Source organism: Artemia sp. Qi Xiang Cuo, chromosome 16 (assembly GCF_049724085.1).
Source record: "Artemia sp. Qi Xiang Cuo chromosome 16, ASM4972408v1, whole genome shotgun sequence".
In the NCBI taxonomy this organism is placed as follows: domain Eukaryota; kingdom Metazoa; phylum Arthropoda; class Branchiopoda; order Anostraca; family Artemiidae; genus Artemia; species Artemia sp. Qi Xiang Cuo.
Window position 1 is genome coordinate 12,151,463 of NC_142809.1, and position 24,336 is coordinate 12,175,798.

At 37.2% G+C, this 24,336-nt stretch overlaps 1 protein-coding gene across 1 annotated transcript in view; it reads right to left on the reverse strand.

The window, feature by feature from the left end:
- The window catches only part of MAPk-Ak2 (MAP kinase-activated protein kinase 2), a 59,394-nt gene that overhangs the window by 23,801 nt on the left and 11,257 nt on the right, over positions 1 to 24,336 (reverse strand). The window contains exons 2-3 of the mRNA XM_089102626.1: positions 14,171 to 14,310; positions 10,819 to 10,883 (exon numbers count right to left, since the gene is read on the reverse strand). Coding sequence (XP_088958752.1) covers positions 10,819 to 10,883; positions 14,171 to 14,310 — 205 coding nt within the window. The remainder of the gene's footprint in view (positions 1 to 10,818; positions 10,884 to 14,170; positions 14,311 to 24,336) is intronic.

A 24,336-nucleotide genomic window follows, 5' to 3' on the forward strand; every position in this document is an offset into this window, starting at 1 on the left:
GATACTTAAATAATGCAGGCTTATCTTAATTTTGAAAAGATTTTTTCCAAAAACTAAATTTCAGATGGGGTGGGGCAAACTGAGGTCTGAGGGGGAAAACTTGGGTCTGCAGGGGCAGTTGCCCACTTCCCCATAGCAAATTACGCCCCTGTTCTAAACCAATAAACTCGATGTAGTACCGAGCCACCTGAGGCCAAAACAGTTGCGCACTCCTTCTCCATTCCAATCTATCCAAAGCTTCACTCTTACCCCCTTTCAAGAAGTTCCAATTTTCGGGGACAGACCAGATTTTGATTCGGCCCCAAATAGATGGCCAAAAAGAACGAAATGACAACCAAACAACCGACTACATTTTTCAGGTCGTTGCACCATTGACCGTGTCAGATACTACCAGAACAAGAGGAAAACAAAAATAGGGTTTTTACAAATGCATTCTTCACAAAAATAGGGTTATTTACATGAAAATTTTCTTTCGAGGAATTCAAATACAATAGCTGTGGAACAGTCACAGTAAATAGCCGTATGGTTATTAACAGTAAATAACAGTAATGGCAGTAAATAACACTATATGACAGCAAATAACCGTAACGTCAATTTAGAATATAGTTTATTAAGCAATTTAGTATATTCTTAGAGCTAATGAAGAAGAAACGATTTTGTCTCTGCCGTTGCTAATCTCCAACACCTTTCTGGAAATAAATACCCCGAAAAGTAAACAAAAACAAATTAGAGAATTCTTAGTAGGACATAAATGTTAGTCAGAAACCTGGATCCTTTTCCCTTTTTGATAATTGTAATGGTTTTTACTATGTCTGTAAATACATACAGGGGCATCGATTGGGAGAGAAGGGTGGCATTACCTTCCTAGAATTTTTGTCCCCCAGATTTTAAAATACCTTTTGAGGGTATTTCCATTGAAAGATACCTGCTTTCGGTCTTTTAATTGAAATTAAAAAATTCACAATGTGTTGAGAAACCCTTTCAAATGCAGTGACTTTGCAAGCTCAGCCAGAGTCGACCCAGCTTTAAATATGTACCTGGAGAACTCTGGGGAAGGCAAATAAGAAGGGTATGCGAAAGCACAGGATGGCTGGCCCCCAGCCTCTCATTGCACTTTCTGGCAGAAGGGCCATGAAACGGTGATAAGCACTGCCGGTAGGGACTGTAAAGGCCAATGCTATATTCTTTACCTTTCAAATCAACAGAAAAATTCAATTGAATGAGATTTGACTTGAATTCAAACTTTTTCATGGCATGAGGGGTAGAAAACGCTGGAAAAGCGTTTCGAGCCGTAATCTCTACGCCTGTCGTCCAACAGGTTTTGATACTAGACTATAAACAAAATCAAAGTACGAAAATGTTTGGATTATACTATTTATTTAGTTGACTATCTCAATTAAGTCTTTGTTATATATTCTCTGTTTTCACTTTACTCACACTTCACAATAGTCATTTAGTTACATATAAGGACAGAAGTCATGAAGAAAACCGTTCAACTGAACAGAAACATTGAGTTGAATGAGAGTGAATTTGAACTCTAACTTTTTCATGGCATGAAGGGAAGAAAACACTAGAAATAGATTTCTAGCCACAACCTTACAAAATATATACACTATAATGTTTTAAACTATGGTGTTACACCATGGTGTATAAATATATACACTATGGTGTTTTTTACGCCTGTCGTCCAACATCCTTTGCTGCTAGAATGCAAATGAAAGCACGAAAACATTTAAGCTATACTATAGACTTAGTTGACTAACTTAAATAAAAATGTAATCCTTTTTAAATATTCTCTGTCTTCAATTTATTCACATTGCACAATTGTCATTAAGTCCAACAGTTCGCAGGTAACGAACTGTAAGTACGGAGCGACTGGACTCTATAGTAACAGGAAATCTAAAAAACGGATTTTTAGCATTAGTAGATACATCAAAAGAATTGGCTGAATATGCTAATTCCAAATATACAAGATTCATGTTACTCATCTAAAGCTGCGAGCCTGAGAAAAATTTGCCTGACTTCGAGAAAGCAGTGAAACACCACCAAAAAAGCCAAGGAATTTTAATGAAAATAACACCATCAGATCCAGCGTATCAGAGAATTCTACTGCAGAGGTTTCAAGCCACCTTCTGCAAAGATGTGGAATCCTGCATTTTTTGCCACAAGAAAGATCATGGGTGCGTGTTTATTTGTTGTTGTTTTTTTCCAGGAGTGATCGTATCAAATCAAAAGCCCTAGAATATTAAGAAATGGGTCATTCGAACGGAAATTAAAATTTCTAGTTCCCTTTTAAAATGAAAGAAAAGATTCAAGGGCAACTAGCCCCCCTTCCACACCCCTTTTCCCTCCTAAAGTCCCCGGCCAAAATTTTTAGACAGCCATTTTGTTCAATGTAGTTAAAAAGGTCCAATAATTATGCATTTGGGGATAACAAACCCCCCCCCCCCAACTCCTGGAGACAGGTCTGTAAGTTATAAAATTTAACTATGAATAAAAGTTCAAATAAGGATAAAATCCTTTCAATAGACAGTGTTTCATAAACAGTGATAAAATTTCTCAATAAATACTAAATTTTTCGGTCACATATGCAATGACCGTCATCAGTAGTAAAAAAAAAAAAAAAAAAAAAAAAAAAAAAAAAAAGAAGTTTATATACGAAATGAAATACAGTTGCATATTGTTTAATGCTCTAATTCTTTTCAAAGCAAAAGTGGAAGCTGGCCTCGTTGACCTCCTTGGATCCGGTTCATTAGCGTTCAATGAAATAACACTTGGACAGAGGTTAACTACATTGGGTGGATTGAACTCTATTCTATCAGATTTTAATAAATAATCGCAGATAGAGTTCAACCCAAATTCACCTGCGTCACGATTTAAAGCTATATTCTTGAAATTTGAAAAAAAACTATGTTTTCTAAAGAGTTAAAGAGGCTGAGTCACAAGTTCGAACCTTAAAACGTACAGGGATTAGAAGGTACAGTTGGGGCTGCCGCCCCCAAACCCCCGTTTTCGCAGCCTTTAAATAAAAAAAAAATTTTAAACTGAAAGTAAGGAGCGATTAAAACGAACAGAAATTATTCCGTATATGAAAGGGGCTGTCCCCTCCTCAACGCCTCGCTCTTTACGCTAAAGTTTTTATTGTTTAAAAAAAAGAGTTGTGAGAAAGTCAAACTTTAGCGTAAAGAGCGAGGCGATGAGGAGGGCACAGCCCCTTTCATATACGGAATAATTTCTGTTCGTTTTAAGTTTTAATGTCGCTCCTTACTTTCAGTTAATTTTTTTTTTATTATTTAAAGGCTGCGAAAGCGGGGGTTTTGGGGGCGGCAGCCCCCCAACTGTACCTTCTAATCCCTGTATGTTTTACGGTTCGAACTTGTGACTCAGCCTCTTTAACTCTTTAGAAAACGTAGTTTTTTTCAAATAATTTCTGCACGTTTTTGTACAGTTTATTACTTATTATTGCTTGACTAACTGTTAGATGATTGTGTATTATTCTTTTCTTTCTCGACAGGGTGTTTTAAGGGTCAACCTTGTAACTTTGCCTCTTTAACTCTTTAGAAAACGTAATTTTTTTCAAATAATTTAAAAAAGAAACTGAGTTTCTTTTTTAAACTTTAAATTCAGTATATAAAAAATTCCCTCTGACGGGGAATCGAGCCCGGGTCTTCCGCCTGACAGTCAGGAGTATCGAACGCTGTACTAAAGAGAAACAATTGTAATTGTATTTTTAGTATGTGGAATCTATTTTTGACGCAAGCAAATCCCCACAAAACTTGATATTTGGTTTTTGGAAAACAGGGAAGGAGTGATCAGATTGAGCTGAAATTTCGAGAATAAGCTCCCAGGCCCCAGGAAAACTTATCCTCTAAATTTCAGCCAGATCAGACAACGTTAAAGGGGGGCGGTGGTGGGGAAAATTAACATGGGCTCTTATAGGAAAACGAGGTTTTTCGCAAATGTAATTTCGGAGGATAATTTTTTCGGTCTGAAAATATCAAAAGACCCTAACAGGTCGAATTCTGCTTCGAATGAGTCCTCATTCACCCGGATCAGTTGCCAACTGTGGCCTGTAGGCGTGGCTAACAAAAAAAATGAACTTTAAGTGGCTATATCTGGTTTTTGGAAAACAGGGAAGGAGTGATCGGATTGAGCGGAAATTTTGAGGATTAGCTTCCAGGCCCCAGAAAAGCTTATCATTTAAATTTCAGCCCGATCAGACAACGTTACAGGGGGGCTGTTGTGGCAAAGTCTAACATAGGCTCTTATAGGAAAACGAGGTTTTTCGTAAATTTAAGGTTGGGGGATAATTTTTTCAGTCTGAAAATATCAAAAAGCTCTTACAGGTTGAATTCTGATTCGAATGAGTCCTCATTTATCCGGATCAGTCGCCAACTGTGGCTTGTAAGCGTGGATAACAGAACTTTAAGTGGCTATATGTGGTTTTTGGAAAACAGGGACGGGGTGATCGAATGGATGTTAAATTTCGAGGATAAGCTCCTGGGCCCTGGGAAAGCTTAACCTCTCAGCCCAATCGGACAACGTTAAAGGGGGGCTGTGGTCGGAGGGTCAAAGATTCCGGCCCACTTTCACCCATGAAGATAAAGTCGGACGGGGTGAAATTTTGCACGTTTCTTAGTTTGAGCTTGGGCTACAAAATGCGATCACCGCTGTCTCTCAGCGACCGCTAGGACCAGAAATCGCTTAACATTGTGGTGGGTCGCCTTTTTATAGAGGCACAAGTGTGCCTCCTTGATAAAAGTTTCTTTATTTCAAGAGTTTCGCGAAAATTTTGCTTTAAACCCCGAGATATTATCGAACAAAATAAAATGGTCTGAAAAATTGAAAATATGTTCCGAAAGGGCTGAAGTAAAATCTTCAGACTTGAATCTTGCTTTAAAGCCGATAAAATAGAATCTTTATGCTGTAATAATCTCATTTCCACACTCTGATTAGTACGTCCCACATATGAGCTTCCGCAAATACATGGGATCTGATATACCCCACTTTGTTGCCCCAATGGAGTTAGATCCTTCCCAAAATTTAGAAAACTACCCAAAGTATTATTAGCCTTTAAAGCTACCTTTAGACCATTACTCTGTAAAATTCTTTTAAGTTTTTCACTTAGCCCGGTTATATTATGGTAAGGAACAAAAAACATCCTTCTCCCGAGTTGTCTCCAAGACTTCCTTAGAAATCTCTAGAAACTTTTTCCTTCTTACTGCTCCTGAAAAATTTTTGGAGAGCAAATACTAAAGATACTCATAAATACTTCAAACACACACTGCGAAATAAATTCAAACCAAACCAGTTTGTCAAGAGTGAGGAAAGATTATAGGGAATCAAGTTTCTCACCCATTTAGGAATTGCAATTTGAATTAGTGCTATTCTGCATTTGAACACTTGGAGCACTATTTTATCTGTTTAGATCATCAGTACAAGAAAATGTTTGCAGAACAAAGGAACAGATCCAGAACTAGAATAAAGCTTGTGTGTGAAGTTTGTTTCCAAGAAAGAAAAATGAAAGGTATTACGAATTTGGCTCTTGATTATCGAGCTATATACATTCTAAAGCATCATACTTATGAACTGAAAAACGGTACCGAAGCGAAGACTAGGCCAAAGATTGTGCAAAAAATCACTCCATTTGATATTCCTAAATGGTTACAGCCAGGAAGCTCAAAGAAACTGTAGAAGGTCCTGTCACGAGCGAACTTCATGTGGAACAGCAAGATAGCTTAGTGCATTTGAAGTCAACAGAAACCTTATTCTGTCTTCAGTGTTGCCTATTGTTACAGTGCTTCGCAGTCGCAACCACCTCGTGACTCGCATTCTGATATTGCTAAAGATGTTTATCACAAAAGTTCAGCAGACGTCCTAGTTGTAACTGCACGATTTGATAGGATAGACTCCCAAAGTCTGGGCAGAATCTTATTTTTAAGGGGAAAATTTGATGAACGAGCGCAAGTTAATTAAAGGGTAGTAAACTTTATAAAATTTTACAGAAAAATTCAATAATTTGTAATTGATAAACGAGGAAATGATAATAAGATTAAGGATAATTAAAAATATACCCTTAATTTTTAGTTATATATTATAAAAAGATGAGTAATCCTGAAGGGCGGTGAACATGTCCTTTTAATATGCAATTTTTTTTCAAGATACTATTTATTCAGTCCAATGTCTTAATTGGACGTTTTGCTTTTTGTTATATGTTCTTTATTTTTATTTTATTTATAATCTGGTTATATAGTAGGAAAGAAGGCATATTTTTTTGACAGCTCCACAGAGAAAGTCATTTAACTGAACAGAAACTTTCAGCTAAAAGTGAATTGACTTGAACAATTCAAGAGTTTTTTTTCAAGATGTAAGAGACAGAAAATTATAGCATGATCTCCTTTCAATCTTTAAAATAATTATTATTATCATATTATAACAGTTATTATATATCATAATATACCATCGTTATTTTATTTATTACATTACAATAAAATAATGATGGCTTTTTAAAAAAAAGCCGTCCTAGCCGAGTGGATTGTTGCGCTGGGTTTAGGATTCTCTGTCGGAGAGGGCGAGGGTTCGTATCCTAGTGAATCCAATTATTTGGTTTGGGACGGGGGTCAGTGGCGGGACTCTCTAAGCTCAACCAGAGTCGGCCCAGCTCTAAATGGGTACCTGGAGAAATCTGGAAAAGGTAAACAGGAAGGGTGTACGAAAGCACAGGATGGTTAGCCCTCAACCTCTCATTCCACTTCCTGGCTGAAGGGCCAAGAAACGGAGATCAGCACCGCCGGTAGGGACTGTAAAATCCAATGCCGCATTCTTTACCTTTACCTTACATTACAATAACAAGATGAGAGAAAACTAGAAAAGAAGAAAAACTAGGATAACTCCACAAGCTAATTAGGTTGATAACGTAATAAAATGTCAGATGATTACCAGACACGGTAAGGGATTAGCTTTTAAAAAGTCAGCAAGTAAAATGAATTCAAATTTAGTTTCTTGAATTGTCATTCAATGTCGTTTTTATTCAATTAACCTTTCACCGCAACATGGAAAGGATCTACTTTCCATGGGCGTACTGGCCTCCCGCGCCAAATTTTTTGTCCGACTAGTTAACACATAATAAAATGAATATAAATAAGTTTTCAATGAGTTTTTAAAATTTTTTGTAACCCTCCCCCCCTGAAAAAATATCCACCCCAAAAAACAAAAATCTTACATATTACCCTTGGTGATGTCCCTTTTGAGAGAGAAATTCATTTTTATTAAAGACCAATATTTACAAAAAAATCGTATCAAACAGACCTACCACGTGAAAATCTATACAGCTTTTTTGTGGCAGGACTCAATATTTTACTCACTTACTCCATATATGTTGAAAAAAATAAATAAAAATGCAATCATATATATAAATAAAAAATAAACCTCATTGGAACCGCGAACCAATACTTACAGAAGATAGAAGACAGAATAAAGCCCCCCCCCCCTCACCCATTCTTATTCATTAAGAAATTCTTTATCTTATTTTTAAAAGAGGACACACTCTCAGCCATCAGTGCTTTCCGGAAGACTGTTCCATACCGAAACAGCCACATGCCTAAACACAAAACTAGACCTAGAAGTTTGTCGTCTCTCTTGTACTAGGTCCACGGAATTCCTTGTATCATAAGAATGTAGAATAAGAATAAGAATGGTACGCAGAATTCGACAATAAAACGTCACAAAAACAATTAGGTGCTAATTTATTTAAACACTGATGCATGAAAATACCGGTCTGACAATCCCTCAACTGCCGAGCATTGAATTCGACAATAAAACGTCACAAAAACAATTAGGTGCTAATTTATTTAAACACTGATGCATGAAAATACCGGTCTGACAATCCCTCAACTGCCGAGCATTGAATTCGACAATAAAACGTCACTAAAACAATTAGGTGCTAATTTATTTAAACACTGATGCATGAAAATACCGGTCTGACAATCCCTCAACTGCTGAGCATTGAATTCGACAATAAAACGTCACAAAAACAATTAGGTGCTAATTTATTTAAACACTGATGCATGAAAATACCGGTCTGACAATCCCTCAACTGCCGAGCATTGAATTCGACAATAAAACGTCACTAAAACAATTAGGTGCTAATTTATTTAAACACTGATGCATGAAAATACCGGTCTGACAATCCCTCAACTGCCGAGCATTGAATTCGACAATAAAACGTCACTAAAACAATTAGGTGCTAATTTAGTTAAACACTGATGCATGAAAATACCGGTCTGACAATCCCTCAACCGCCTAGCATTTAAAACATTAAAATGGCGACAACAATCCATTGTATGTTCACATTTTTAAAAGTCACCGAGCATGCGCTGCGCTTTATTCTGCACAATTTGTATCCGTTTAAAATTTACAACAAAATTACTAGCCCACACAGAACAACCGTATACAATGTAAGGATGAATAAGTGAATTATATAAAATTTTCAAAACTGAGACAGGAAAAACATGTTTAAATCTACGAATCAGCCCTAAGTCCCGCGCAAGTTTCATCGATACAGTTTCGCTATGTTTTTTCCAATTTAAATTACAATCAATCTGAAAACCAAGATACCTTGTATCAAATATCTGCTTAATCTCTGTACCATTAAAATTAACTAAACCGAAAACATTATCAATAACTCCAGTACGACTAAAAATCATGTAATTAGTTTTACTCACATTCACTGCTAAGCAATTAAGACTAGTAAAACATGCAGGTTAAGTAGCACTTTATTTGCTTTTGAGACAAGCTCACTCAAAGCCTTTCCAGCAATCGTTATAGCTGTTTCATCCGCAAAGGATGTTATGGTGGCATCAGAAATATAGAACCGTAATGCATCGACGTAAATTAAGTATAAAAGCGGACCTAACACAGAACCTTGCAGTACTCCACATAGTACAAGACGAGGTGAAATGACAATATCCCCCACTACTAAACGCATTGATCTACCATATAAATAAGAACGAAACCAATCAATCCAATTTCCTTTTATCCCTAAATGTGACATCTTATCTAACAACAGCTCAAAATCAACAGTACCAAAAGCTTTCTTAAAATCAATAAAAATAGTTAAAGGATTAGAGCCGCTCTCGAATACATTGTTTAAAACATCAAGAAGGTGGTGCACTGCATGACTAGTAGAATGAAATTTTCGAAATCCAAATTGCGTGTCACATAAAAACCCAAGAGAATTAAGGTAGGAATATAGTTTCTTATGAACAGCCTTTTCAAATATTTTTGACAACAGTGGCAGAATCGATATAGGTCTCCGGTTTGACATTTCTCTTGTCACCACCTATATGTAAAGGTATAGTTTTTGCTTGTTTTAAAGCATCTGGGTACTGACCTTTTTCCATAGTTCGGTCCACCAAATATAGAAGACAAGGCAAAAGGTAAGCGGCAATAGCCTTAAATGCCTTAAGGCTAAGACCGTCTATTTCTGCTGAATTCGACTTTATTGTTTTCAGTGCGTCCTCGAGATCAGACTGAGTGCACTTTACGAATTTCATGGAACGACCCTCCCCACGGTCATCAATAAACAGCTCATTTATACCCATGGTCAGCAACATCATTTTTAACATCAATTCCAACATTTGAAAAATATTTACAAAACTCATCACAAACACCTCTCTTACCTTTAACATGTTTTTCACCGACTACAAGTTCATCCACTGGGTCTATAATGTTATTACCACGTAGGGCCTAATTTATTACTTGCCAAGTTCCCTTAACATCACCGTTTTTATCACGAAACTTCTCTGAATAATTATGTTTCACTGATGACCTTCTGAGGGAGTTCACATTGTTCCGAAGTTTTCTGAATTATTCAAGGTTTTGTTGTGTTGGAGAATCAAGGTACAACCGATAAAGTCTGTTCGGTTCACTAATTTTTTCCAAAATTTTATTCGTCACCCACGGTTTCCTTGGGACAATTTTCTTCTTACGAACAACCTTCACAGGGCAACACTTATCATAAATAAATGACAATATTTTTAAAAAAGTGTCAAACGCCACCGATGCGTTTTCTTTTTCATTCATAACTTCCTCCCAAGAAACTATACTTATCTCTTCTTGAAACCGTTTAAAATTTTCCGGCTTAAGATCCCCAACTGTCGTTTTCTCAATTTTAAAAATCTTTTTTCCAGTGTCCCAAATTGCGCACGCAAAAGGAAGATGGTCAGAACCTGGACATATGATCACGTCGCAATAACTTTTCGGTATAAGATTCGCCGATAAATAAATATTATCAATAAGGGTAGCTGACTGACTAGTAATCCGTGTCGGTATTTCTGCTACCACAAAAAAATTTTGTGACAACATAAGATTAAAAGAATCAAGGTTAAAACTACTTAAGTTAAGAAGATTAAAATTAAAATCACCAATACAAACCCGATCCAATTTACTCGCCGCTGTATCGGAAATAAACTTATCAAAATCGTAAAGAAAATCCTCCGGATTAGCACCTTTACTTGTTAACTTTTATAATCTATAAGAAATATTCAGATCCCAGTTAGTTACAGACTAACTGGTCAGTGTCATCTCTGTTTGTGCGTCGTCTCTGTATGTTAGTCGTCTCTGTGTTTGTGTCGTCTCTATGTGTGTGTCATCTCTGTGCGTGTGTCGTCTCTGTGTGTGTGTCATCTCTATGTGTGTGTCGTCTCTCTGTGTGTGTCGTCTCTGTGTGTATATCATCTGTGTATGTGTCTTTCACCTGAACGAGAGTTCAACTAAATTCATTGAGAAACTCCACTGTACATTTTGTAAACTACATACCTTTCTCAGTGAAGAAATCATCTACTCTCTCTTGAATCCTTTGGAATAGCTCTCCTCCTTCCATGCTGTAAACAACAAACAAAAAAAAATCATTATTTCAACACGTTTTTTGTGGCATTATTTTAATACACTTCTTTTTATGTTAATTTACAACTGAGATTAGCCCATTGGTCTCTAGACACATAAAAAAGTTGCAAAAATATACAATTGATTACTGATACTGAAAGCACCTAAAATATATCTTAATTTTTTTTTTCAAGGGGGTGGGTAGGGACCTCTAAACCAATCAATAGGAGGACAGATCTCTGCTCTATCCGTCAAACAGTTTGTGATAACGAACTGTTTGGAGCGACCCGGCTCAATAGTAACCGAAACTCTAAAAAACGGAATTTTGATACCAATAGATATATCAAAAGAATCAAATTTTTATACTGATTTCGAATATGTACGTTTCTTCAAGTTTATTCTTACACATCAAAAGTTACGCGCTTGAGGAAATTTGCCTTATTTTCGAAAAAAGGGGGAAACGGAACCTGAAAGTCATAAAACTTTAAATGAAAATTACACAATCAGACTCAGCGTATCAGAGAACCCTACTGTAGAAGTTTTAAGCTATCTGCAAAAATGAGGAATTTTTTATTTTTTGCCAGAAGAAAGATCATGGATGCGTGTTTATTTGTTTTATTTTTTCCAAGGGGTGATCGTATTGACCCAATTGACCTAGAATATCGCGGGAGGGCTCATTCAAACAGAAATTAAAAGTTCTAGTGACTTTTTTTAAGTGACAAAAAAATGGAGGGCAACCAGGCCCCCTCCCATGCTCATTTTTTCCCAAAGTCACCCGATCAAAATTTTTAGATAGCCATTTTGTTCAGCATGGTCGAAAAATGCAATAACTATGTCTTTGAGGATGACTTAATCCCCCACAGTCCCCGGGGGAAGGTCTGCAAGTTATGAACTCTTTGCCCAATGTTTACATATAGTATTGGCTATTGGGAACTATACAAAAGTTTTCAGGGGGGATTTTTTCTGGTAGTTGGGGTGGCAGGTCGGTGGTTACGTGGAAGGATCTTTACTTGGAGGAATTTTTCATGGGGGAAGGGACATCGCTATGAAGGGGCGTCTGATTTCCCAGCAATATTTAAAAAAACGATCAGAAACTAAATAAACAAAAACAATTTTTTTAACTGAAAGTAAGGAGCAAAATCAAAGCTTAAAAAGAACAGAAATTATTACGTATATGATTCGGTTTGCCCCCTAGTCATTACCTCGCTCTTTACGCTAAAGTTTTTTTTTTTTGACTTTCATCAGAGCTATTTATTCTTATTAACGGCCTTTGTGATTAAGGGGTCATTCTTAAAGAATTGGAACAAAATTTGAACTTTAGCGTAAAGAGCGAGGTACTGACTAGGGGGCGAACCCCCTACTATACGTAATATAAATATACGAATAAAAGTTCGTTATGTAAGTTAATTCGTAAGTTACGTCAGATCAAAATTTCGAGAAAGCCATTTAGCCAAAAAAATTAAAATAATATGCAAATTCCGTTTTAATTATTCATATACGGTGAGCCAAAATCAAAGCTGCATTAATTCAAAAACGTTCAGAAATTAAATAAAAAAAAGTTTTTTTTAACTGAAAGTAAGGAGCGACATTAAAACTTAAATCGAACAGAAATTATTCCGTATATGAAAGGGGCTGTCTCCTCCTCAACGCCTCGCTCCTTGCGCTAAATTTTGACTCTGTCTTAATACCTGAAAGAGTGGGGCTGTCCCCTCCTCAACGCCTTGCTCTTTACGCTAAAGTTTGACTCTGTCTCACAACTTTATATTTCAAAATAATAAAAAACTTTAGCGTCAAGAGCGAGGCGTTGAGGAGGGGACAGCTCCTTTCATATATGGAATAATTCCTATTGGTTTTAAGCTTTAATGCTGCTCCTTAAGTTAAACATGGTTGTATCTTACCCCCACCCACATTTATAAGGGCAATTTCGATATGTATTGTCCTAAACAAGAATTGCCGCCCTAGCCGAGTGGTTAGCACCATAGACTTGAAATCATGAGGACAGTAGTTAAGATCCCAACGTCATTGTTTATTTGGTTTGGAATAGGGGTCAATGCTGTGTTGAGACTCAGATCGCCCTGAATTTTGAGACCCTGAGTCAATACTGTGACTCAGGGGCCAAAGAATTGAGTCAATGCTCAGCCCGAGTTGGCCCATTTGTTAAATGGGAACCCGGAGAAATCTCAGGGAAAGAAGCGTCGGATTATATGCCCCAACCAAGTATCGGCCGAAGGCAGGGAATCAGGAGCTATCTGGGTTACGCAGACCATTGGTCTGCATACAAAGAAGTTTTTCTTTTTAAGTAAGAAAAGAAAAGCTAATGAAGACCAGGGCATTAAATGTTAGGGTAGAACTCTCCAAGACTTTGTTTATGCTCGTAGAAAAGCACTGTGGAATTTTTTCAAATTTTGAACATTCAGGGTGAAAGAATGTGTGAAAGGACTAAATGGTAATCCATATATCCATATAAAAGTTTTGGAACTGGAACTGGATGTTTGAAAATTAACGTTAAGAAGAATGAGTCACTTAACTAACGAATTAATGAGGATAAAGAGGCAACGAGAAGCTTTACGTACCTAGGCTATTGTTAGTAAGAATGGTAGATTCAGTGATGATGTATAAGGTCGAAAAGCCAAGATGCGAAGTTTTTCTCCTGAGTTGAAAAAAGCTGGATTGAATTGAAACATAAGCCTTTAAACTAAGAACAGGACACTAGAAGTTATGGGCGTCAATTCACAAAATATAGAGGAAATGGGTGAGGGAAGATTTTTTTTAAATCTAGGGAGGGGGGCAACTTTGCTTTTTGATTGTTTTTGTCGATCAAAATATTAAAAAATGTATTTCTCAAAATCTAGGAGGGGGAGGAGTAGCGCTGTCTCCTCTGATTTGCAACCCGTCCAGAGGACATAGCTAAGACGCTTGTCAAGTATGACTGCTGAATGTTGATGCTTCAAGGGTTTCAGGAAGATCTGAAAGATATTTCTCAGAATATTCATCTTGGAGTAATTTTTGGATTTTTTTTTTTTTTACTATTTAGTCTGAACAAGTTTTCTTCTTGCGGTTGATGTCTTACATAAATAAAACTCTTGTTTATTATTGTTATTAATCTGTCCAAAACTAGGCTCCCAAATGACACCCAATTATGCATAAGAGCCCAATATTGTCTCACTGATTGCCCAGTCTCTCTTTTGTGAATATGAACTTCTAATCAGTAGAAACTTTATAGGTTTTCAATTATTGCTTCCCTTTCTAATTTTCAGAATTAGTATGAACATTCTAATAAACTCACCATTCCATTACAACAAAAAGGCATTTTACACTATTATGTACATTCTCATAGACATCAACAATGCTGACTATATGCTTGAAGTCTGATGCTTTCCAATGTAGCTCTATCTCTCTTCTTGCTTTTGCACTATCTCTTAATACCTGAAAGAGTTCAAATTTTACAAACTAAATTTATAATATTATAACTATAATTTATTAATTATATTATTATTTATATAATTATATTAATTATATATAATTATATTAATATAATTATATTAATTATAATTTATTAATTAATTATTAATTATAATTTATAAGAAACTCAGTAAACTGTTTATTGTTATTATTCTACAGCATGGTTTATAGACCCCCCTCCCTCCCAATTCCTTAATATTTGCTGTGAATCTTGAGACTTTGATATTTGTCATCAAATTAACCTATAAAATAGAAGAATGAGATATAGACAACATTGCTTCAAAATAGTCAATAGCATTACACTTAAACAATGACAGACCGAGAGGGACAGAGCATCTGGTTGACTTCATCAGTCTGCAAAGCACATTTTTTTGGGCAAAAAACATAAATGTTCTTACTTTTATAACTTTAATAAATCAAATAATATTAACATCTTGATTACTAAATAAGAGTATATGTATATTAAAATGACAATGCACATTCATTTGTATTTTTTTCAGTAAAGTGCAAATTATGTTCTGGCCTTGGGAAGGCATAGGGGGTTTTGATCCCGACTTATGTTAATTTCTGCTCGTTTTAAGTTTGACTCGGTTATTTATTTAATTTTTGTTCGTTTCGGGTTTCACTTATTTATCAGAGCTGATTTGTGATAATTTCACGCTTGAGAGATTTTTGATTTTATTTTTGCTCATTTTTGTTTAATGAAGTTCTTTACTTTTCTTTGAAAAACTTATTTTGTGGAAAAAGTTTTTTTAATTAATTTCTGTTCGCTTTATATTGACACAGTCTTTTCAGGGAAAAAGAAAATAATACCTTAGATCTTTTCGTTCTTTAAGACTTTATAGTGTGGTCTGCTATTTGTATGCTGGAGAAAAATTTTCAGCAATTTTAAAAAACATACACCCTTTTAAAAATCTGAACACAAATAGTAGTGTTTAATTTCGTTTCATACCTCCTCTAGTTGACCTGAAATGGAAAACTTGATACCATTCGCAAAAAAATCTGCTTACTTTCTTTGATAGCTTTGCTTGGATACACTTACGCTATTTTGACTCGTTAAATTTTAAGAGCAGAAGTAGCTCCGAAAGTTTGAACATAATATCCTCAGTCGTTCTTGGGATACTGCTGAGATGCCTTATTGTGAATTAGCATTAACACAGTGCATTTGGATTTAATCTTAAGGCAACATTTAGTTTTTAAACATAAAGGCAAATGGGAGGGTGGACGTAGGAGGGGGATTAATTGCCCTTCAATCACTTTCGACTATTAAAAAGGGCATCAGCCCTTTCTTTTTTCAATCGAATGAGCCATTTTCGAAGTTCCTACGACAACTCCTTCGATACGAAGTGCCCTGGTCTAAACAACAACAACAAAAAAATCATACATTATACCCACATCGATATTTACTATAAAATGTCAAGCCTTCCAATCACTTTCGACTATTAAAAAGGGCCCTAGGCCTTTCGATTTTGGATAGATGTGTTTGGGGGAATGGTACGCGTGAGAGGGTGATTAGTTACCCTCCAATCACTTTCGAATATTAAAAAGGGCACTAGCCCTCTCATTTTCCAATTGAATGAGCCCCTTTTGAAGTTTTTACGACAACTCTATCTATAAAAACCTTACATGCCCCCAGGGCATAACTTACAACGCGTGAAACAAAATGGCTATCTCAAAATTTTGATTGGATGTGTTTGGGGAAAAGGTGGGCGTGAGAGGGGGTTAGTTGCCCTCAAATCACTTTCGACTATTAAAAAGTGCACTAGCCCTTTGAATCTCCAATCGATTGAGCCCTTTTTCGAGTTTCTAAGACAATGATTTCAATAAAAACCTTATATGCCCCCAGGGCATAACTTACAACCCTTGCCCTAAAGACTGTGGGGGGAGTGTCCTGCTCAAAGGTATAATTTCAAGAACTTTAAACTGCGTGGAACAAAATGGCTATCCCAAAATTGTGATTGGATATGTTCGAAGAAATGGCGGGCGTGGAAGGGGAGTTAGTTGCCCTCAAATCACTTTCTACTATTAAACAGGGCACTAGCCCTTTCAATTCCCAATTAAAAGAGACTTTTTTGAAGTTCCTACGACACAGATTTCTATAAAAACCTTATATGCCCCCAGGGCATTACTTGCAATCCTTGCCCTGAGTGCTCTGGGGGAGCGTCCTCCTCAATAACATAATTTCTATCTGGAAATCAACTACGCTGAACAAAATGGCTATGTCAAAATTTTGATTGGATGTGTTTGGGAATAAGGTGGACGTGAGAGGGGGGTTAGTTGCCTTACACTCACTTTCGACTTTTAAAAAGGGCACTAGCCCTTTGAATTTCCAATCGAATGAACCTTTTTTGAAGTTTCTACGGCAACACCTTCTATAAAAACCTTATATGCCCCCAAGGCATAACTTACAAGCCTTGCCCTGACAGCTGTGGGGGAGTGTCTTCCTCAAAAACATAATTTCTATCTGGAAATCAACTACGCTTAACAAAATGGCTATTTCAAAATTTTGATTAGATGTGTTTCGGGAAGTGGAGGGCGTTGAAGGGGTGTTAGTTGCCCTCCAATCACTTTCGACTATTAAAAAGAGCACAAGCCACTCAAATTTCCAATTGAATGAGCCCTTTTTGAAGCTACGACAACTTCTTCGATACAAAGCGCCCTGCTCTAAAGGAAAGAAATAATAAATAATACATTGTGCAAACATGGTTCTTATATGCCCCCAGGGCATAACTTACAACCCTTGCCCTGAGGGCTGTGGGAGAGTGTCCTCCTCAAAATCATAATTTCTATCTGGAAATCAACAATGCTGAACAAAATGGTTATCTAAAAATTTTGATTGGATGTGTCTGGGGAAAAGGTGGGCGTGAGACGAGGGTTAGTTGCCCTCGAACCACTTTTGACTATTAAAAAAGGCACTAGCCCTTTGAATTTCCAATCGAATGAGCCCCTTTTCAAGTTTCTACGACAGAGATTTCAATAAAAAACCTTAAATGCCCCTAAGGCCATAACTTATAAGCCTTACTCTGAAGACTGTGGGGGGAGTGTCCTGCTCAAAGGTATAATTTCTTGAACTTTAAACTGCGTGGAACAAAATGGCTATCTCAAAATTTTGATTGGATGTGTTGCCTTCCAACCACTTTCGACTATTAAAAAGGGCACTAGCCATTTCATTTTCCAATCGAATGAACTCTTTTTGAAGTTTCTACGACAACACTTTCTATAAAAACCTTATATGCCCCACAGGGCATAACTTATAACCCTTGCCCTGAGGGCTGTGGAGGGTTTTCATCCTCAAAAACCAAATTTCGAGAACTCAAAACTATGTTGAACAAAATGGCTATCTTAAAATTTTTATTGGATATGTTTGGGAGAGAGGTGGGCACGAAGGGGGGGAGAGGGGGGTTAGTTGCCCTCCAATCACTTTCGACTTTTAATAAGGGCACTAGCCCTTTTAATTTCCAATCGAATGGACCTTTTTAGCAGTTTCTACGGCAACGCCTTCTATAAAAACCTTATATACCACCAAGGCATAACTTACAAGCCTTGCCTTGAGAGCTGTGGGGGAGTGTCCTCTTCAAAAACACAATTTATATCTGGAAATCAAGCACGCTGAAAATAATGGCTATCTCAAAATTTTCATTTAATGTGTCTCAGGAAAAAGGCGTAGACGAGGTTTAAATCGGCCTCCAGTCACTTTCGACTATTGAAAAGGACACAAGACACTCAAATTTCCACTTGAGTGAGCCCTTTTCGGAGTTTATACTACAACTTCTTCGATACGAAGTGCCCTGCTCTAAAGGAAAAAAATAATAAATAATACATTGTGCCAACATCGTTCTTATATGCCCCCAGGGCATAATTTAAACTCTCCATAAATGCTAACAAGACCAAATCAATGTCGAATGCAGTCATACCTGACTTAGCCGAAGGACTTTTGGTTAACAACGAGGAAATTGAGGAAGTGAGAGAGTTCAAGTATCTCGGCAGCATTCTTACGCAAGATGCCAATTTCGAAAGAGAAATACTGTGCCGAATAGCATTGGCTGGGTCTGCTTTCAGCTACCTTAGAAATGTATGGAGAAATAATAAATGAACCCAGAAGCTAAAGCTTAGAATTTATAATTGCAATGTGGTCTCCGTCCTTACGTATGGCTGCAAAACTTGGAGCATCACTGTTCAGCTAGAACGACGACTCCAGGCATTCGACAGGAATTGCCTAAGGTCTATCCTAAATATACATTGGACGGAAAGAATACGAAATGATGAAATCTATCGTATGGCAAATCATACCCCCATCCTTGATCCCATTAAAAGGCGGCGATGGATGTATTGGGGGCATATGGTGCAAATGGGGGATGGAAGCCTGCCGCACGACGCATGGTGTTGAACACCCCCGGTCTCCGCAAATCAGGAAGACCGAAAATGAACCTTGGCAGGTCGCTAATGAAGGAGGCGAAGCTGGCGAGGTCCTCGTTGGAGGAGCTATGGTTGAAGGCTCAGGACAGGTCGTCGTGGCAAACCACTGTTGCTGCCTTATGCGCCCCCAGGCGTAGGAGGACCTAAGTCTAAGTAAGTCTAAGGGCATAACTTAAAACCCTTGCCCTGAGGGTTGTGGGGGAGTTTCCTCCTCAAAAACATATTATCTATCTGGAAATCAACTATGCTGAACAAAATGGTTATCTCAAAATTTTGATTGGATGTGTTTTGGGGGAATGATGGGCGTGGGGGGGCTAGTTGCCCTTCAATCCGTGTCGACTATTAAAAAGGGCACTAGACACTCAAATACCCAATGGAATAAACCATTTTTTAAGTTTCTTCAACAGCTCTTTCGATACGAAGTGCCCTGGTATGGAAAAAAAAAATAACAAAAAAATAAATAATACATTGTGTCAACATCATTCTTTACTTAGGCAGCGCGATTGCGCTACCTATGATATTACCCGGAGACCTTCTTCGAACGAACAGCTTTTTGCATGAACTACAACTATCAGTTGGCCCGCCATAAAAGCTTGAATGTAACTCCAGACGAGCTGAAAATTTTGTTGGCATTGTCATCCTGATGGGGAACCTCAAGTTTCCTCGGATCCGCATGTACTAGTCTCGGAAGTTTAGGGCGGAAGTTATATCGCAAAAGATGAGTCGATACAGATTCTTCACAATCTGGTCGAACCTGAAGTTCGTTGTTGATTCAGAAATCTCAGACGAAGAAAAAACCAAAAATAGACTTTGGAAGGTGCAGCCGATCCTTGACAACTTCAGGAATACCTGTCTCCAGTTGCCACGCGACAGGAACTGTTCAATTGACGAACAGATGATACCCTTCCAGGGCATATCGACTCTCGAGCAATATGTCCCTAACAAGCCCAATCCAGTTGGATTAAAGAATTTTGCCCTTGCCAGCTCCTCGGGGCTGATACTTGACTTCCAAATCAACCAGGGAGCCATCACCCTGAGGGACGAGATGGTAGCACATCACTTGTCATCTAGGATCGTGCTGCGCTTGTCTAAGACCCTACGAGAAGGTAAATGCTTCATTTTAACCGATTCTTCTCATTTCTTAAGCTCCTCGAAATGCTGGCTGAAAGAAAAATAAATGCGACCCAGAACTATCATGAAGAACCGTTTGGGCGCCAACGGCCCAACGCTTTTTACCAAAACAGAAATGAAAAGAAACGACAGAGGAACCTCTGCCATGTCTGTGCGCTCAGATATAGAAGTAGCCATGACCCAGTGGCATGATAACAAAGTGGTTCTTCTGTCTTCAAACTGCAAAGGCATAGAAGAGGAGAAGAGGTCAAACGGTATGACAAGCGCCAGGGGTCTTACGTGTAGGTCAAATGTCCACGAGTAATCGCTGACTACAACACCTACATAGGTGGGGTCGACTTTTGGGCTGCATGGTTAGCTATTATGGGTTTGAGACACGTACTAAAAAATGGACTGTGCATCTGTTTCATCATTTTGTGGATGCTGCACTTGCCAATGCATTTCATGAGCTGAAGGGCCATGGCCCAGAAGTTTCTGGTGACCTCAAACAGCTCTTTGAACTTCGTTTCAACGTGACCGAGTGTCTGCTCAATTCTGGAAGCTCGGAGTCACGAGGTCAAGAAAACAGCGACGAAGATCTCTAGAATGAAACTCAGCACCGTGTTTTGAGCGTGAAAAAGATACCAATCTCTCCACCACATGCCATAGCTGCACTGCATCTACCGGAATTTTGTGACTTGGCAAACGCAGCCCGGTGCAGAAGGACAAGATGCTGCAAAAGTTCAAGATAGATGTGCTTGCACTGTAAAATCATTCTCTGCTTGACACGAGACAGCAACTGCTTCAAGAAATTTCATGAAGAGTAATGTTTTGTTTTCAACGTTTTGACAAATCTTTTTTAATAGACAAAACACATTTTTACAACACTTTTATCTCGACAGGGACCCAATGTCCACACCTGTGGACATCCTCCAGAGGGAGAGATGGGGGGTCAACTTTTTTTAGTTGATCAATGGTCAAAATGATTTTTTTTAAGTCGACTACAAAGAAATGAACGAAATCAGAAAAGTATTTCTATGGTCAGGTCTCAGGAGGATATCTTAGAAGCTGATTTTACACCTGTTAATGTTGTTCCAACTTGGGCAAGTTTCATATTACTATTTCCAAACTGGAAAGATGGCTACTATGACAACTACTTTTTTGAAGATCCACCACCTTGACAAATGAGCCCACTTGATTACAATCTCCACCTTGTACTATATTAAAAATTTTATTACTCAATTGATGAAGCAAAAAATTATAACCTTTGCATAACAGTGAACCTTTCAAAGGTAAATGTCCATAGAAAGTACTGTATTGAGGAGGAGGCAGGCCCTCTCATATAAGGAATAATTGCCTTTTGTTTTCAGTTTCAAATCTGCTTCTTACTTTTAATTGAAAAAAACTTGTTTATTTTATTCAATTTCCAATGGTTTTTCAAATAATACCGGGAATTATTAAGGAGAGGTTGTAGATCTTTGTGATGGGACGGGGCTAAGATACCAAAAGGAGTACGTTTCCATGGCCTTAGTCTCATTCAGAAAAAAATGTCTAATTTTTTAAGCCATTGAGCCTTTAGATCAAAACTAAATGAGTTTTTTGGGACTTGTTGTCTAATTCTTCTTAGTTCCCCATGTATATTTTCAGTCTACGTCCTTATTGTCGGTGCTGAGGCAGGGTGGGGAGTAGTAGTGTCCTGGTAGTGATTTGGTTGATTCAGGTTATTTTTGATGAAATTATGTACCATTGAAATTTAGGCCTACTCCTTTTGTTATCCTACCCTATCCCACATAATACATCCTACCGAAATAGCGAAATACATACTACCGTTACCATATAACAAAAACTCCGGGGTCGACACAGCCCCCCAGGGTTCGAAGGCAGGCGTTATAAGTTATGCCGTGGGGAATATATGGCTCTTATCGAAGGGATGCTCGTAAAAACTTCAGAGGGCTAATTTTATCGGAAATTAAAAGTTCTAGTTCAGTTTTTGAGAGTCAAAAGAGATTGGAGGGCAACTTGGTTTGAAGGCGACCAGAAATTAAAACGAATAATCACAAGATGCATAAAGATAACAGATATTGATGTCGATAATTTGGACATCAAATTTTATGACCGTCAAAACAAATATTGATATCAGTTTCTTCACCCCTCTGCCATGGTAAGACTCGAAAGTACTTTCAGTCTTGTAGCTTTCCTAAATCCTGATTAATAAGGTTATGAAAAATCAAGGCAAATTTTTCTTGAGATTGAAGAAAACTCATTCTCAAATCATTAAAATAGTGTTTTCAAAACATAGTATCAAAGAAAAGTAGACTCAAACAAAAACTATGGAAAACTTTTTTTTAGCCCATATCCTGTCTTCTATGGAATTATCTAAGCTGTAGATATAGTAAATGAATAAAAATAGACCTTGAAAATACCTTCCCAAGGCATAATTTAGGCTCTGAATTCATTCATGAAAGTGTGAACTTCCTAAATCAACTTCTTTCCAAGACACAAAAAGGTCCATCATCTGGGAATTTACCTTATTATACTGGAAAGAGTATTGAATGGTGAATGAAATGACATATCTCTTTTTTTCTATCTGACCTCTGTCTTATAACAAAATCTTCTTGTTACAACACTAAATAAAATAGTATAATGCTTCATTTTGATGGAGAAAAAGGAAGAGGGCTAAAATTGAATATTCAACTGGCTCTACTAGAAAAAAAACGACAAAAAAAAACAAAAAGAACCATGTGTCACCATCACTGGCAGATCCAGTGGGGGAGGAAATCCACCCCAAGATTTTTCTGGCACCCTCATTCCCTTTTTTTCACTCTTTTTGGCAAATAAATTCGTCAATTATTGGTGCCCTTGTCACATTGCCCCCCCCCCCCAAGATCTTGCATTGGATCCACCCCTGGTCACCATACACTATGAAACTCCTTTTGGGCGGGGTGGGGGGTCAAAATGAAATCTGTGATTGTAAATTAATAGATTCAATTATATTAAATAATACAATAAAAAGTCAAATAAGAATTGATATACACAAAATAAAAAACTGCACAGTTATGGAACAGATAGTTGGTTAGATAAGAAGAATATAGCAAACCCAGAGTACTTTGAAATAACCACTTCCCTGATAGCATATGGGATGTGGGATGAAATATTAAATCAAGAGCCAAAAATTGCAGTTGGGGACTACAGTATATAAGCCCCAAATTTCAGAAAAAATGGCCTTGAGCTTTTGCTCTTTTTAATTTTATTTGTAACCAGTATCTGTGGACGAACAAGATTGATTTGATTTTAAGCTTAATTCTTGATTAATTGTTGATGTTTGTCTGTAAATCTTTAGAAAAGCCATTTTGTATTCCTCAAGCCAATAAATATAATCCAGAGATAGCCTAGCTTTCCTCTTTCAAGACTCAGCAGGATATTTGCCTCAGTGTAACTATCCTAGTGGGCCCTTGTTAGCTTCTGAGGAGTGGATTTATTGGCCAAGTTTGAGACCATGGGACCAAAGTTAAAAGGTCATGGCAGCAATGAGTCATTACAACCACTAGTAGAAGCCAGATCCCATTCCAACAACTGGGAAGAGCCAGTTACCATCATAACAGCAACAACTAGTATATTTAGAAGCAACATTAAAAGGCACATTGAGTCGTTTGTTAATCTTTCTTCAAGCAAATTGATGAAAACATCCCTTAGCTTACAAAATTTGGTAAAATTCTATAAAAATTCTATAGGGTTTGCTTCTTCTATCTTGGAAAATAGTTGAGTTTAGTTTAAAATCACCTTAAACTAAGCTTGGAGTGAAATAAGGATTAGGAGTTTGAGAATAAAACCTTCAGGAATGAATCCAGAGCATGAATTATACTCTGATAAAAATACAGGGGGGAATGGGCAAGGGGAGATTTTTATTTAAATCTAGGAAAAGGGGGGGGGGCAACTTTACTTTTTTGATTGTTTTTGTCAATTAAAATATCAAAAATTTATTTTTGAAATCTAGGGGGGAAGAGTAGTGCTGTCTCCTCTGATTTGCAACCCATCCAGAGACCATAGCTACGACGCTTGTGAACTATGGCTGCTGAATGTTGATGCTTCAAGGGTTTCAGGAATATTTGGTAGATATTTCTCAGAGTATTCATCTAAAAAGTTATTTTTGATTTTTTTTTTTTTAACTGTTTAGTTTGAACATACTGTCTTAACGTAACTGTTTATACTGTGTTTTCAGGCTCCTATCTCTATTTTGAAGGGTTCGAAAATTGCTTAGAAGATGTGTCATGAAAAATTCTTTAGTAAACTAGCAAAAAATTTTTGTTAGGACGGCAGAAACACTGCTAAAATTAGGGGTTAAACAGAAAATTAAGCATAATATAAAGAGACAAATTCAGTTTTTATATTATTCTCATATGTACTGCACAGTTTAAAAATTAAGATATAAACTCGAATTAGTGATCAGGTTAATTGTTCTGTTGT